Raw genomic sequence first — 15,481 nt, forward strand, 5'->3', positions numbered from 1 at the left:
TTCGGGGCTCACAGTAGCTTGGGCAGTCAGGCTGATGGCGGGATTGACAGTCGCCACTACAGCAATGAGACCAGTTTCGCGGCGCTCTTGGTTGTATACCTTGCGCTCGTTGCCGGAATCTCGCTTGTCATTGTCCTTGCCCTTGTCGGATCGGTTATCACGTCGGTCCTTGTTGCCACGGCTGCCGTTGTTGCGTCCACGACTGGAGTTCTTCTTGTTGCGGTAGGGATGGCTGCGATTCGAGTCGCCTCCCTTGAATGCGAAGTTCGCAGGGAGCACCGTTCCCGCTTTCACACGTCCTTCGCGAAGATCCTTCTGCAGTGAGCGGCACTGGCGAATGTTGTGGCGCGGTCGCTCACAGTACGAGCACACACCAGGCGAAGAGTGGCCTCCCGGATGTAACTTGGGTGTAGCGACAAGAGCTCGTTCATTCTTGGTCGCTTGGCTCTCCGGCGTGCCTTTGGCTAGCGTGTAGCGCTCTTCAGCTTGAATCTCGCGAACCTTTTGTTCGATGTTGGTCTTCAGTTCTCCATACGGGATATACGTCCGCTGACCCTTCCAAACACGGAGATCATCCTTCCATGACTTGGGTAACGCGTGGAACAGATAGATAGACTTCTGTCCTTCCGTCATCACCGATTCGGTGGCTTCCGATGTAGCATTCATCGCGTTTTCCAGCTTGAGAAAGAAATCGTCACGATCTCCTCCCTCCTCGTACTTGAGTTCCATGAGGTAGTGCTGGATGAAGTACGGATCGCCATGAAAGGCGGCACCTTCGTACTTCGCACAGATCGCTTGGAAGATCTCGTAGGAAGTCTTGAGATCATTCACGAGGCGCACATGGGTGTTGTCCATGGTTTTCATCAGAAATGCCTTCGTCTTCGCCTCTTGGCGGCGTCGCTCGCGGGGATTGAGCGGTTTCGGCTTCGTACGAGCCTCGCGCTTGGAAGCACGCTTCGCATCACTGCGGTTGAAGGGACGGATGACGGGTAGTTTCTTCGTCTTCGTCGTCGTGTCGCTGTCTCCGGATTCTTCGTCAGAGCCGGACGGGGGTTTCAGCTCGTCGTCGCTGTCCTCGTAGTCCACAGCGTCAGAATCAATCTCCTCAGCCGGCTTGGTCTTCGGCGAGTCGTCTACGTCGGACATGTCGCTCCCGCTGACTTCGCTCTCTTCCTCGGATACACCATCGTAGTCGGGCTTCGTTACGAATCCGAGCAGGTGTTTGCCATCGAGGGCTGCGCACACGCGGGTCTTCCAGACATCGAAATTCTCTGCGCCGATGAGACGCGGGAAGTCGTCGCTTGAGGCTTGGCTTGAGCTCATAACCTGTTGAGGTGAGCGGATGGGAGCAGACGGGAAAGGAGACTTGATTGAGAGAGGGAGAAAGAAAGAGTAGATTGAGATGTTAGTGGTTGAGAATCTAGTGGCCTCGTACACTCTAGCGTACACTATAGTATAGTTAAAGCCAGTAAAATCAGCTATGATCATCTTAGAGAGGGTTCAAGTACCTCGGGTACAGTGTACCACGATAGGAAGAGGCCCTATCTTTAACATGGTCCACGTTAAGGAATGGTCCTTATCTTGTAAGGTCCAGGCGTCCGGGCTCAAGGGGTTAAGCGAGGCTTTCGTGCCCTCAACGATGTGCTTGCGACTGAGAATGGTCCGTTTTCCGGAAATGGGTTTGACCCGGGTATGGAAAACGGGTTTTCCAGGATGCGGGAAAATAACTGGTCACAAGGGCTGAAGCAATTTCCCAGTCGGTAGTCATTCGCAGTTTAGCCTTTAAGACCCACCACACCGCATCCCTTGTAAAGGCAGCCTCCCCTTCGTGGAGGCCGTCGGTAATCAATCTTCCCCGCTCGTGCTCGAGCGTGGCCCCCAACGCGGATGGAAACACGGTCATTCCAGAATGGTGAGTATGATACGGACCAACTAGTTCGCACCCGACAGCATCAAATCTTACGGTCTCTCAACGTGGAGCAAGCTCGTCCTGGTCACGCCAGCGATTGCTCCCGAATCTACGCACAACGAGGGATCTGCTGCATCCTCGTCGCAATCCGATCAGCACGTCCACATCTTCTGGAACCTTCTGCAGTCGATTTCACTTGTATCAAACATACAAATTGGTGCTGTGTATAACATAAGCGGCTCGCTCAGTTGAAGCACAGAACGATGAATACTGCTGTGTTTGATGGCATTGCCTCAACAGGTTGCGTGCATGAACAAAACCTGCAATATCTTGCCAGGTACGACCCGAAAAAAAATGATTTTAAGAACAGAGAGAGACCTAGCAAAGTCTGACAAGCTCCTTGCACTACAGGTGCTGCGAGCGCATCGCGGCTGTTCCGTCCGGCTTCGACAGCTCCGGCACGAACGGGATCAGCGCGTCGATCTCCGCCTTCACCTCGGGGGTGATCTTGTCCACCGCCTCCATCGCCTTCAAGTTCTGCTCCAGCTGCGCCAGCGTCTTGGCGCCGATCATGACTGTCGACACGTTCTCGTTGCTGACACACCAGGCCAGAGCGAGCTCCGCCATCGACACCCCCAGTTTGTCAGCCACAGGCCTAAGCTTGTCCGCCTTCGCAACACGCTCAGCGAAGTCTGGGGAGTATGCCTTGAACAGCGCATTTTCCATGCGAGAGCCTTCGGGAGTGCCCGCACTGTACTTGCCCGTGAGAGCGCCGTACGCCAGCGGCGACCAAGTCGTAAGGCCGAGCTTGTACTTCTTGTACAGGTCGACATACTCGAAGTCCACTTTGTTGCGGTCCAAGATGCTGTAGACGGGTTGCTCCACGATGGGGCGAATCAAACCAAGGCGGTCGGCGATTTCGCACGCCTCGACGATCTCGGCAGCAGACCACTGGCTGGTGCCCCAGTAGAAAGCCCAACCTTGGGCGATCACGAAGTTCATGGCGCGCACAGTCTCCTCGATGGGGGTATACGGGTCCGGGCGGTGGCAGAAGATGACGTCCACGTACTCCTGATCGAGTCGCTTGAGCGAAGCCTTCGTGCCCTCGACGATATGCTTGCGGCTCATACCTTGCTCGTTGGGCCCGCACTTAGACCCGAAATTCTTCGGCCCGAAGAAAATCTTGGTGGTGATGACCAGGTCCTCGCGGCTCCACGTTCCCTCGGCGATGCCCTTGTTGATGGCGGCGCCCATGTTCCGCTCGGCGAGGCCGCCGCCGTACGCCTCGGCGTTGTCGAAGAAGTTGACGCCGTGCTCGAAGGCGAGCTTCATCATGTCGTACCAGGCGTCGGCCGTGTACTTGTCGTTGACGTCCATCCAGCTGCCGAGCGAGAGCTTGGAGACCAGCAGGCCCGAGTTGCCCAAGAAGCGGTAGGTCATGCGGTTGGGCTTGGCATCGGTCGAGGCGGGGGCCATGGTGCTTGGGGTGGTGGTTGGTAGTAGTGGTTGAAGTGGGTAGTTGGTTGTCGGCGAATTCCGAAATGAGCTCGAGCTTGGCAGGCCAGCGCAACGCTGGACTTGGCTCTCCAGGGGGTCACGTCAATCGAGGGTATCACGATGGCACTGGTCAAGTAATCTTGGCCCGGTTAACCACATCACTTCAACCTGTTTCCTCAAGCTGCGAGGAACGAGATCCAAAACGACGACTTCTCCATTAGCCGCCAGCGTTTGACAACGTCAGAGACAGGTGAAGTGCGAGTCTCAGTGGCTCGAGCACAGCACACACAAAAGGTTCTTTCCGCCTTGTGCCGAGCAGATTCTGCCTCTAACAAAGCCAGCCTCTTTACCCATGCAGACGAGTTGTTGCCGTACTGTGTTCCCTGTGAAGTAGGCGACTCTAGTCAGCAGCGCAAAGAGCTTTGTGCTCAAGACAGCCTTGTGCGACAACGCTTCTTTTAAGAAGGTTAAAATCTGTTGCGACTCAATCATCAGTTTTAGCGTTGTGAGACATTGTAGGCGGTTAAGCAATCACCACCGGTAAGTAATCTCGACTTTTTGATTGTCCGACGCACAAGCCCAAGTCATCGGTGACATAAGGAGGAGAACGCGCCTCGGGTGCTTGCATAGTGTGAGGGTGGTCATCTCATTTCTGAATTCACTCGATCACCAACAGCCTCACTCTCCATAATATGACTTCAACGACTCCCGCCAACAACCACCCACGCATGCCGTACGCCTTCCTCGGCAACTCCGGCTTGCTGGTCTCCAAGCTCTCACTCGGCAGTTGGATGGACTACGACGAAAGGTTCACGCCCGAAGCCTGGTACGACATGATGAAGCTCGCCTTCGAGCACGGCGTCAACTTCTTCGACAACGCCGAGATCTATGGCCGCGGCCAGGCAGAGAGGAACATGGGCGCTGCCATCAACAAGGGCATCGCCGAGGGCACATGGAGCCGCGAGGACCTGGTCGTCACCACCAAGATCTTCTACGGTTCAAAAGGCTTCCCCGAGGGCCCATTTGGCAAGGGGCCCGAGACTGGAGTACCGCCGAACGAGCAGGGGCTCAGTCGCAAACACATCGTTGAGGGCACAAAGGCTGCTCTCAAGCGGCTGCAACTCGATTACGTGGACGTCATCTTCTGCCACCGCGCAGACGCCTTTACTCCGATCGAGGAGACGGTCCGCGCGATGAACTTTGTCATCGATCAGGGCTGGGCGTTCTACTGGGGGACGAGCTCGTGGAGTGCGGCTCAAATCATGGAGGCGTGCGAGATCGCCGATCGTTTGGGCTTGGCGCGTCCCATTGCGGAGCAGCCCGAGTACAACTTAATGCAGCGCAACAAGGTCGAGTTCGAGTACGTGGACCTCTTCAAGAAATACAAGCTGGGCCTCACGACGTGGTCTCCACTTGCGTTTGGTACTCTCACCGGCAAGTACAGCTCCGGAGGCAAGGACGGCTCGCGCCTGGGTAACCCGGCGTGGTCAGCGGTGGTGCTCGACTTCGACGAGCGCGTCGCGAAGGCCGAGAAGATGAAGCCTATCGCCGACGAGCTGGCTGTGCCTATGGCGTTACTTGCCATCGCCTGGTGCGTCAGCAACCAGAACGTGTCCACAGTTCTGCTCGGTGCCAAAACACCAGCTCAACTTGAACAGAACCTCAAGTGTCTGGACGTGCTGCCTAAAATCACCCCCGAGGTGAAGGCCAAGATCGACGCTGTGTTGCCGTTTGTTCCTCACGCGCCGGAGAAGGACTGGGCCTCGCTGATGAGGCAGCGACACCTATAGAGTCCTACAGCACACATCCATAGGATAGGGAAATACCAAGCATAAGTCTATGGTGGACAGCATTAAGCTGAAATGAATATATATTGCCCATGTTACGGAGGAGTTGCTCGAGGTACTTGCTACGGGTACGCATTGTGCCTTATGCGGTACTCAGCGTACGGGTTGTAGACGAAAGCGACGCTGCGCCTGCGACTTGGACAGTGCCGTCATGTCGCCTCGACAGTGTCGGTGTCGGAGCTTGAAGGCGCTTGTTCCCCAGTAGAAGGCCCAGCCTTGCGCGATCACGAAGTTCATCGCGCGTACGGTCTCCTCGACGGGGCTGTACGGGTCAAGGTGGTGGCAGAAAATGACGTCTACGTAGTTCAGCTCACGAAGTTCATCGCGCGTACGGTCTCCTCAATGGGGGTGTACGGGTCAAGGTGGTGGCAGAAAATGACGTCCACGTAGTTCAGCTCCAGTCGCTTGAGCTAGGCCTCCGTGCCCTCGATGATGTGCTTGCGACTGAGAACACGGTCATTCCAGAATGGTGAGTATCATAGGGACCAACTAGTTCGCACCCGACCGCATCAAATCTTACGGTCTCTCAACGTGGAGCAAGCCCGTTTGGTCGCGCCAGCGATTGCTCCCAAATCAAGGCACAATGAGGGATCTGCTGCATCCTCGTCGCAATCCGATCGGCACGTCCACATCTTCTGGAACCTACTGCAGCCGATTTCACTTGTATCAAACATACAAATTGGTGCTGTGTATAATATAAGAGGCTCGCTCAGTTGAAGCACAGAACGATGAATACTGCTGTGTTTGGTGGCATTGCGCAGAGGTTGCGTACATGAACAAACACTGCAATATCTTGCCAGCTACAACCCAAAAAGAATCGATTTTGAGAACGCTTGTGAAGAGAGACCTAGCAACGTCTGACAAGCTCCATTCACTACAGGTGCTGCGAGCGCATTGCGGCTGTTTCGTCCGGCTTCGACAGCTCCGGCACGAACGGGATCAGCGCGTCGATCTCCGCCTTCACCTCGGGGGTGATCTTGTCCACCGCCTCCATCGCCTTCAAGTTCTGCTCCAGCTGCGCCAGCGTCTTGGCGCCGATCATGACCGTCGACACGTTCTCGTTGCTGACACACCAGGCTAGAGCGAGCTCCGCCATCGACACCCCCAGCTTGTCAGCCACAGGCCTAAGCTTGTCCGCCTTCGCAACACGCTCAGCGAAGTCTGGGAAGTATGCCTTGAACAGCGCATTCTCCATGCGAGAACCCTCGGGAGTGCCCGCACTGTACTTGCCTGTCAGGGCGCCGTACGCCAGCGGCGACCACGTCGTAAGGCCGAGCTTGTACTTCTTGTACAGGTCGACATACTCGAAGTCCACTTTGTTGCGGTCCAAGATGCTGTAGATGGTCTGCTCCACGATGGGGCGAATCAAACCAAGGCGATCGGCGATCTCGCACGCCTCGACGATCTCGGCAGCAGACCACTGGCTGGTGCCCCAGTAGAAAGCCCAGCCCTGGTTGATGACGAAGTTCATGGCGCGTACAATCTCCTCGATGGGGGTGTACGGGTCCGGGCGGTGGCAGAAGATGACGTCCACGTACTCCTGATCGAGTCGCTTGAGCGAAGCCTTCGTGCCCTCGACGATATGCTTGCGGCTCAGACCCTGCTCGTTGGGTCCGCACTTAGACTCGAAATTCTTCGGCCCGAAGAAAATTTTGGTGGTGATGACCAGGTCCTCGCGGCTCCACGTTCCCTCGGCGATGCCCTTGTTGATGGCGGCCCCCATGTTCCGCTCGGCGAGGCCGCCGCCGTACGCCTCGGCGTTGTCGAAGAAGTTGACGCCGTGCTCGAAGGCGAGCTTCATCATGTCGTACCAGGCGTCGGCCGTGTACTTGTCGTTGACGTCCATCCAGCTGCCGAGCGAGAGCTTGGAGACCAGCAGGCCCGAGTTGCCCAAGAAGCGGTAGGTCATGCGGTTGGGCTTGGCATCGGTCGAGGCGGGGGCCATGGTGCTTGGGGTGGTGGTTGGTAGTAGTGGTTGAAGTGGGTAGTTGGTTGTCGGCGAATTCCGAAATGAGCTCGAGCCTGGCAGGCCAGCGCAACGCCGGACTTGGTTCTCGGGTGTGTGTCTGTGGGGGCGGGTTGGGGTGGCGTGTCATCGTAATCGAGGAGATTACGATGGCACCATCCAAGTAATCTTGGCCCGGCTAACCACATCACTTCAACCTGTATAGCTCAAAGAGTTTTGTGCTCGAGCAGTAGACAAAATCAGCTACAAATGATGAATGAATCGCAACAGATTTTAATGTTTACTAGGTGAGCGGCACTTGCGTGATGCTTTAGGGGCGATCGCCCAAAATTGTGTACTAAACACAATTGGGGCGAACCCCCCCCTCAGACCTTTCATTACATGTATTGATTTCGAAATGGCTAAGATAAAGACGAGCACGGCCGCGACGACAAAACAGCGGACAAGTAGAGGTAGCTGTGACCTGCGCCGTGAGCATTGTCAAGCCACAATACTAATTTCCTGGTATGGCACTATGTGTTCAGCGCGTGTTGAATACGCCATGCACTTCACAACTATACGAAACGGTATGTAGGGTGTACTCCCTGAGTATATTCGTGGTCTATCTGGATCTGTGTGTTGTGACGTTTTGCTGGGAGAAAAAGATACCAGTGATGGTGCTGTTGAAGCATCACTGCCATGTCGAAACATCGATTCTACGATGGAAGGCGATCCAGTGATAGAGGCGCCGACGCCAATGGAACCGATGGCGGATCGCCCTGCTCGAGCCCGAGCATTAAAGCTGGCAAAGCATCTCCGCCGTAAGTAAGAAAGGGGGTATAAAGGTGGTTAAATCTAACACATTAAAAATGCTTGCTAATAGGTAAAGAGGTGCATTCTCTACGTGTCCTTCTAGCCGCATATGCACGCAGCTTTAAGAAAAGCAAGAAGTGCGGGGACGAAGACGAGTAGTGAATGTTGTACTTGTCAACGATTGGGGGTGTATGTTTATAATAATCTAACTGCTAATAAAAATGTTGTGGTTGTGGACGTGCAGCCACTGACCGCAATCTCAAACAGTGTTTCACTCGATTTCCATGAGGCGGTCTGCGTTGAGTCCGATTGCTATCTTCGAGCGTGCCTGCTTACTCCATGTTGCCCATAAAGAGCTGCCGACAGCGTATTGTCCTGGCGTAGCGTGTGATCTCACCTGAGATCAGATAGCGCTCTTGACTTGCATCGCTGGTGGTGCTGTGCTCTTCAGTAGCGGTCGATTTAGAGTCGGGTCGCCAATTACCTGGCACCCAACTTGTTTACATCTTCGCTATCGTTTTAGTGATTGTCAAAGATCTGAAAGGGAATTAAACATATCGTCGGCGCGCTCAGAAGTTGGCACGTCAAGTAGTGGATCGGGCGTGTGTGAGGATAGGTAGATTGTGTTACCGTGGTCTCATTGCCGCATTGTGAGCAATCGCTATTTGCTTCATCGCATTGATTGTAGGTAGTGCGGCAAGCTTGATTTTCTCGACAGCATTCTGAATGCGACGTTCTTCATCTCTAAATATTTGGCAAGTCTCAGTTGAACTCGTCAGTTTGTCCAAAGTCAATGGAGTCGTAAATGCAATGTCTTCGCGAGAGCGAACCCTTGACAAAGCTACGTAAGCAAACGATGTATTGGGAATAGATAGCGAATGGAAAACTATCTTGGGGCAGGTGAGGCCCTGAACTTTATGGACGGTCATTGCATAAGCTAATCGCACTGGTATTCCCTCTCGAAAGACAATTAAATCACTGTTTTTTGTCCAACTTATTTTTCTTAGTATAATGGGAATAATGTTGGGCACGTCGGGTAAAAACGACAGTCCATTGTACATATCTGTGATCTGCACCAGTATTATAGGTAATTCATCCGAAGACGGAAAAATGAAGTCAAATATTACTGCATTTGTTCCATTACAAAGACCTGCACGTTGCTCCATGTTGAAGGTCTTACACCATGCTACGAGATGCACCACTGGAGCTAGAACACACAGCGTTTATTCAGACTGAATATCTACTTCTCAATCGAATGCGGAGACCTCCCCGCTGCACGGTCAATAGCAGCGATATTTTCGCACATCATATCAAAGCTGACGTCGGAGCGAATCTTCATGAGATGGTCAGCATAGAATCGACCCTTGACTTCGTGAAATTCACGCCGTCTCTTTTTCTCCGCTGCAAGAGCTGCCACGGTTCTTCGAGCACGCTCCCGTCGAGTTTCCTGTGCTCTCTTCAGATATCTCTCCCGAGGAGTGGATGGCTCTCGGTCTTCAAGATCCCACTGAATAAAACTGGGTTCTTGGTCGTCTTGGCTTGACACTGCGTCGTTTGATCGTGGAAAGGTGGCAAAGAGTGCTTGGTCACCGCTGAGTACTTGGGCTTGCTCAGCGCTGAACGAAGCACTTTACGCTTCTTAAACGGTGTAGGTAGCGGGCTTGTCGCGGTGACCCGTTTTGTATTATGTAAACTCCGGCAGTTGGAGCGCGTTGGTGATCCCAGCTCACTAGTAGCCAATACGCCCCGTGTAGGTTCGGCCTCCATACCTTTTACTATACCCACGCAGCGCAATTCAAACAATGAACAAACCCCACCACAGTCACTGTGGCCTCGACCCAAGCCTTTGTCACGTTGAAACGCCTTAGCGATATCATATCCTTTACTCCACCACACGAATATCACCAAACCAGCACCGACGCGGTGACACATATCATGTCTTCTCTTGTACAGCGTGTTATTGTATAATCTTGCTGCTTGTAAAACAGGCGGGCAGCCGCTAGCATCTCGTCCAACCGCTCCAGCAACTTATTCTTCTTCCGCCGGGAGTTCCGGACCATCTCGACTCTAAGTCGCTGTGTCCACAAAGGCGACTTCGGCACAATGTACCGCAGCGCGTAATTACATCTACACCCTTTTTACGTGGCCATAAACTCACACAGGTTTTGCCTGTTATTAAGACCTTTACAAGGGGCTCCAAGCAATGGCTTCAGAATCTAAAAATCGCACTTTTAGGCCATTTCTAAGGTCTCCGCATTGAAAGGTCGTTTTCCTAATAAATAAATCTGCCCCCGCGTTTAATGACCACTGGTTCTTAAACCGAAGAGTCTAAACGACCAAAAGGTCAAATCCTGGTAATGATCCTATATCAAAATGTTCTTATACACAGTTTTTTTTTCGATTTTTGGCCTCCAGTAGAGAGATTCCTAAATCCTTAACCTAACCCATTTCCAAAACTAATGCACCCATCTCGTAAAAACCTAAATAGGAGTGTAAATGAGAATCCCATGATTATAGGGGGGGCTTCGCCCCAAAAATCTAATCTTATTCTGTTTAAAATCTGTTGCGACTCATTCATCATTTGTAGCTGATTTCCTGGGTTAAGCTTATTATTATGATGGCGGTACACATTGCGTTGTGAGACATTATAAGCGGTAAAGCAATCACCAGTAAAGTAATCGTCGCCTTTTGAGATGCCCGACGTCGGTAAAGGCCAAGATCGACGCTGTGCTGCCGTTTGCTCCTCACGCGCCGGAGAAGGACTGAGCCTCGCTAATGAGGCAGCGACACCTATAGAGTCCTACAACACACATCCATAGGATAGGGAAATACCAAGCATAAGTCTATGGTGGACAGCATTAAGCTGAAATGAATATATATTGCCCATGTTACGGAGGAGTTGCTCGAGGTACTTGCTACGGGTACGCATTGCGCCTTATGCGGTACTCAGCGTACGGGTTGTAGACGAAAGCGACGCTGCGCCTGCGACTTGGACAGTGCCGTCATGTCGCCTCGACAGTGTCGGTGTCGGAGCTTGAAGGCGCTTGTTCCCCAGTAGAAGGCCCAGCCTTGCGCGATCACGAAGTTCATCGCGCGTACGGTCTCCTCGACGGGGCTGTACGGGTTTGGCTGGCGGCAGAAAATGACGTCTACGTAGTTCAGCTCACGAAGTTCATCGCGCGTACGGTCTCCTCAATGGGGGTGTACGGGTCAAGGTGGTGGCAGAAAATAACGTCCACGTAGTTCAGCTCCAGTCGCTTGAGCTAGGCCTCCGTGCCCTCGATGATGTGCTTGCGACTGAGAACACGGTCATTCCAGAATGGTGAGTATCATAGGGACCAACTAGTTCGCACCCGACCGCATCAAATCTTACGGTCTCTCAACGTGGAGCAAGCCCGTTTGGTCGCGCCAGCGATTGCTCCCAAATCAAGGCACAATGAGGGATCTGCTGCATCCTCGTCGCAATCCGATCGGCACGTCCACATCTTCTGGAACCTACTGCAGCCGATTTCACTTGTATCAAACATACAAATTGGTGCTGTGTATAATATAAGAGGCTCGCTCAGTTGAAGCACAGAACGATGAATACTGCTGTGTTTGGTGGCATTGCGCAGAGGTTGCGTACATGAACAAACACTGCAATATCTTGCCAGCTACAACCCAAAAAGAATCGATTTTGAGAACGCTTGTGAAGAGAGAGACCTAGCAACGTCTGACAAGCTCCATTCACTACAGGTGCTGCGAGCGCATTGCGGCTGTTTCGTCCGGCTTCGACAGCTCCGGCACGAACGGGATCAGCGCGTCGATCTCCGCCTTCACCTCGGGGGTGATCTTGTCCACCGCCTCCATCGCCTTCAAGTTCTGCTCCAGCTGCGCCAGCGTCTTGGCGCCGATCATGACCGTCGACACGTTCTCGTTGCTGACACACCAGGCTAGAGCGAGCTCCACCATCGACACCCCCAGCTTGTCAGCCACAGGCCTAAGCTTGTCCGCCTTCGCAACACGCTCAGCGAAGTCTGGGAAGTATGCCTTGAACAGCGCATTCTCCATGCGAGAACCCTCGGGAGTGCCCGCACTGTACTTGCCTGTCAGGGCGCCGTACGCCAGCGGCGACCACGTCGTAAGGCCGAGCTTGTACTTCTTGTACAGGTCGACATACTCGAAGTCCACTTTGTTGCGGTCCAAGATGCTGTAGATGGTCTGCTCCACGATGGGGCGAATCAAACCAAGGCGGTCGGCGATCTCGCACGCCTCGACGATCTCGGCAGCAGACCACTGGCTGGTGCCCCAGTAGAAAGCCCAGCCCTGGTTGATGACGACGTTCATGGCGCGTACAATCTCCTCGATGGGGTGTACGGGTCCGGGCGGTGGCAGAAAATGACGTCCACATACTCCTGATCGAGTCGCTGGAGCGAAGCCTTCGTGCCCTCGACGATATGCTTGCGGCTCAGACCCTGCTGGTTGGGCCCGCACTTAGCCCCGAACTTTTTCGGCCCGAAGAAAATCTTGGTGGTGATGACTGTGGCGAATACCCGGGGTGTTGTTCCAAAGAGGAAAGTTGATTAATGAGCAGAGATATTCAGGTTGAGAAAGCAAACTACGACTGACTACAACCCCTTCGCAGGTGTACCCCTAATATGCTTTCGTTCATGCAGCGTGGTGGACGCGTGCCATCCACCACTATAAACGCTTGCCGCGTGCCTTGATCCAGTAAATCTAAGAAAGACTGTCCGTGCTTCCTTCATAGGCAGCGAGGCACACTCAGTGAGCTGCTATTCGACGGATCGGGATGTTGACGCTCCGCAGCAGCCTGAGCTTGATCATAATCCGCCGACAGTGCCCCCAAAGCTCTGTGATGCGAGGTGCGTTATTCAATCTGCTCGCGCAAATTGTCGTCATCGCTGGCATTGATATATTCCCGAACCTTGGTGGGGACATCCTGAGCCAGAACCGCAAGTGGCTCCCATGAGTCTTCGATAGTTTGTAGACCCATCCATGACACAAACAATTCCCAGCGGTCCAGAGCTGCGTTAAAGCGGTGATCGCGGATGTCTTCGACGCCAAGCACCATTCCTTGGCGCGACACTAATTCCAGCAGCTCTTCAGTCTGGTTCAGCTCCGAATCCGCGTAGAATTTCAGGCGGGATGCATGGACGTCGTACTCTCGCCCTGAAATGAGCTGCTGGATCATGAAGGAGTGCGGCTTCGCCTCAATTATCTTGAACGGCCCAACCCACTGTCCCAGAAGCTTGTTATCCGGTAGACGCTGGTGAATGCGTGACCAAAGTACGTAGTCCCCGACATCGAAGTTGACCACTGAGTCCTTGTGTGCTGCCATATCTTGTAGACGTCTGCGCTCCTTCTTGTCCACAAAGTCTTTGTGCATGCCGTGTAGAGATCGTCGCAATGCATCCAGCTGATCGTCGACGACTTCAAGGTTAATCTCTCGAACAAAGTCAGCGTCGTTGCGACGACCGACAACTGCATCCAGCTGAGACGAAGTTGGAAGTCCTGTGAATAATTCAACGGGGGAGTGACCTCCAAGGGATTGTAGAGGCGTGTGGTTCAAGTTCCCCTGTAGCACCGGCAGTAGATAAGGCCATTCATGAAAGTCGAGGTCATACTCCAGCAAGAGGTCTCGCAGCACTTGTACAACGTCTTTGTTGAGTCTCTCCACCGTTCCATTGAGCCACGGGGAGTAGACCGGCGAGAATTCTTGCTCGATTTTCATCCGTGCGCAAAGATGCTTGACTGTGTCGTTCCGAAAGTGGCTTCCTTGATCGACTCGGGAACTCCAAATCTCGCACACCACATCGAGAGCAATTCTGCAGCGACGAAAGTCATGGGTGTGCTGCACGGGAACAACTCGCAGTAATGGGTCAGCTCGTCTTTGGCGACCAATAGGTAGTTCGTGTCACCATAGCCATTACCAAGAAAGAGAAAGTCCCAATGCAGCACCTCGTTTCGCATCGTCGCCATGTGACTAGGTCCGTATGGCCGGGGGATGATGTGTGGGCCTTTGACGTGCTTGCAAAGCAAGCATCCACGGATAAACGCAGATACTTTCTCAGTGATACGGGCAATCCAGAAGTGACGCTGTAGCAAGGTAACCGTCGGCTCCTGGCCTCGGTGGCCTTGTGCACCGGTGTGAGCCACCACAAAAATCCGTGTGAGGAGCTCTCTAGCCCTATTCGGGATCCAGGTCCGGTCTTCCACGGTCACGATACCGTCCTCCTCCTTCAGAGTGACTCGCAGACGCGATTTTTCTTGATCAGCTGCATTTTGCGCCTCTCGAATGTCATCCAGAGTGGGAAATACAAACTCAGCATCAGATATGAAGGGGAGAAATTGCTGCCAGTGGAGCAGCGCGTTGACTGCGCATCTGTACAGCAGCCACATGAACCACCTCACGCGTGTGCCAGCGGGATATGATATGCCCAAATGTTATCTTCGCCAGCAATGTGCTCGATTGTGTAGTGTAGCCCACAAAGCCGCATAGCCCAGCGTTGGAGACGATCTCTAACGTGCTTTTTGAGAGCATCGTGGGGCGCAAAAATATAGACCAGGTTGGCAAGGTCGCAGTACAGTCGGAATCCTCTGGGTCGCAGCAGTAGGTACTCCAGGTCCTGGCACGCCTTCACGATCGGGTAAGCCTCCTTTTCCACAATAGTCCAATTGAGCTCATTGTGTTTGAACATTCCACCTTTGCAGATTATCATCTGATGCTGCTGTTTGGCGACAGGAAGCTCGGGATCCCAGTTGACAACTTGGGTTACAACGATCGAGTATCCGGAGAGACCTGCATCCGTAAAGACTAACATTTCGGCATCCGGATCAGGCGACGCCATGAGGGCCGAGTCTCGGACAAGCCAGAGCATCGCCTCGTAGGCAGCTTGTTTAGGCGCTGCCCACACAGTAGCGACGTTTAACGCATTTCGACTGCGTCCACCAACGCGCTTCTTCTCTGCCGCTAACTTCTCTTGGAGCGGGGCGATCATGCGTGCATAATCCGGCAGTGAGTCTTGGAGCCAATTGGTGGCGCAAATGAAATACTGCAGGTCGGCTATCGTTGCAGGTAGTGGACGTGTCGATAGCGCATCCACGCGATTGGGGTCATGGCGAATGCCTGCTCCTGAGATTAGCCGTCCGCACCAGAGTACTTCCATCTTGAACAGTGAACACTTCGACACGTTCAGCTTCATTTTGGCCGCAGCCACCAGGGAAAAGAAGTGTCCCAGCACCTCGACGAACTCGCTCACAGTCGGCGCAAAAAGAATAACATCATCGACCCATACTAGGGCTGAGTGAGGTATCAGCGGATCCAGTAAGCGCTGCATCTCACCTTGGAAGTGCAGAGCTGAGTCGGTTGCCCCTTGTGGGACTCTGTTTGGCGTGAACACGCCATCCTCAGTAATGAACGAAAATATCTCCCTGCTCGCTTCGTGCAACGGCAGCTGCCAAAATCCTTGG

General features: G+C 53.5%; 2 protein-coding genes across 2 annotated transcripts; both read right to left on the bottom strand.

Annotated features, from left to right (window-relative positions):
• Positions 1-6,127: 6,127 nt before the first annotated feature.
• On the bottom strand, positions 6,128-7,198 carry IUM83_12967 (voltage-gated potassium channel subunit beta; the record flags this gene model as incomplete). Its single annotated transcript, XM_067937615.1, has 1 exon — positions 6,128-7,198. One exon carries the CDS (start codon positions 7,196-7,198, stop codon positions 6,128-6,130), a length of 1,071 nt encoding a protein of 356 aa, XP_067795726.1.
• A 4,542-nt stretch (positions 7,199-11,740) lies between these two features.
• Positions 11,741-12,337, bottom strand: IUM83_12968 (voltage-gated potassium channel subunit beta; the record flags this gene model as incomplete). Its single annotated transcript, XM_067937616.1, has 1 exon — positions 11,741-12,337. One exon carries the CDS (start codon positions 12,335-12,337, stop codon positions 11,741-11,743), a length of 597 nt encoding a protein of 198 aa, XP_067795729.1.
• Positions 12,338-15,481: the final 3,144 nt, after the last annotated feature.

The sequence above is a fragment of the Phytophthora cinnamomi genome, assembly GCF_018691715.1.
Source record: "Phytophthora cinnamomi strain GKB4 chromosome Unknown Contig19, whole genome shotgun sequence".
NCBI classification, from domain to species: Eukaryota; Oomycota; class Peronosporomycetes; order Peronosporales; family Peronosporaceae; genus Phytophthora; species Phytophthora cinnamomi.